The sequence below is a fragment of the Phytophthora parasitica genome (assembly GCF_000247585.1).
Source record: "Phytophthora parasitica INRA-310 unplaced genomic scaffold supercont2.433, whole genome shotgun sequence".
Taxonomy (NCBI): domain Eukaryota; phylum Oomycota; class Peronosporomycetes; order Peronosporales; family Peronosporaceae; genus Phytophthora; species Phytophthora nicotianae.
Window position 1 is genome coordinate 3,514 of NW_008649419.1, and position 1,049 is coordinate 4,562.

At 49.9% G+C, this 1,049-nt stretch overlaps 1 protein-coding gene across 1 annotated transcript; it reads right to left on the minus strand.

Annotated features, from left to right (window-relative positions):
• Nucleotides 1-402: 402 nt before the first annotated feature.
• Nucleotides 403-918, minus strand: PPTG_24949 (hypothetical protein; the record flags this gene model as incomplete). The annotated part of the gene is made up of 4 exons (XM_008919015.1): nucleotides 403-531; nucleotides 584-664; nucleotides 733-768; nucleotides 826-918. 4 exons carry the CDS (start codon nucleotides 916-918, stop codon nucleotides 403-405), a joined length of 339 nt encoding a protein of 112 aa, XP_008917263.1.
• Between the last annotated feature and the right edge of the window lie 131 nt (nucleotides 919-1,049).

Consider the following 1,049-nt stretch of genomic DNA (forward strand, 5'->3'; position numbering starts at 1 on the left):
GTAGCCTTTGATGAAAGTGTGCTGGAGTGTATCCACAACTTTCCACGCACGGTCTGTCTCTGCCCACACGTCAGCGTTGTTGGTGAAGTGGAGATTCTGCATGCTGTGGCCAAAGCGGGCTTTTCGTATGAAGCTACCAAACGTGCCCTTCGGCACTGCACCGACAGCAGTTGCTGCCCAATGGCCGGCAAACTTGCGCTTGTGAGGGCATCACTAGCAAACCGAGACAATGCAAAATTTCCTCTGGATGAATAGTCTTGTGTCTCTTGGTCTCTCACTGCATCACATCGTCCCTCGTCCCTTCGTCTCCTCCTGCCTGTTGTGCAGCATACATGCGATCCACGCGCTCATTCAAGTGTTGTTTGTAGTATCGATTGCTGCAGTTGCAACACGCCTCCACAGTCAGGGTGGCGTGAAGAAAAAGAACAGACCCAGAGGACATTCTGCAAGATCCAGTATCTCCTGTGTCGGCCCGTATCCACCTGCAAGAAGCCCAGGATAAGCCTCGCGTCGGTGGGTCGCCAAATCTAGCTGTATTATACAACACAGTATATACAGCATCTATCGCAATCAACACACTTACCAAAATTCCATCCGTCAACTCGCATCCTTTCAATGCATCTTCGTCGAGCGCAAGAATTTCCATCTCTTCCTTCTTCAGAATCTCCCAGGTGCCCGTAGTTGTAGTTCAATCGCGGGACAGATTGGCTTTAACCGCGTCGAGCCGCTTACGAGCCAATCCACGCTGCACTCGTCTCCTTTCTCGAGCTAATAACGCGTTATCATTCACATCGTCGTCGCTCTTACAGGGCTGGTCGGCGATACCTTCTTCTTCTGGTTCATTCTGTTGTCGAGCATCACCGTTTTCTTCTGAGGAACAACTCGCAGCCCCCACCTATTGTACGCCGCATAATTCATGATACCGGTTATTTTAACCGGTCAGGTTTAATGCTATTATGCAGCGAATACTAATCATATACAAACATTAGGACCAGCAATGGATGGCCCGGAGTCTCCTTGATCGACTACAACCTCTCGTTTGTCCTTAT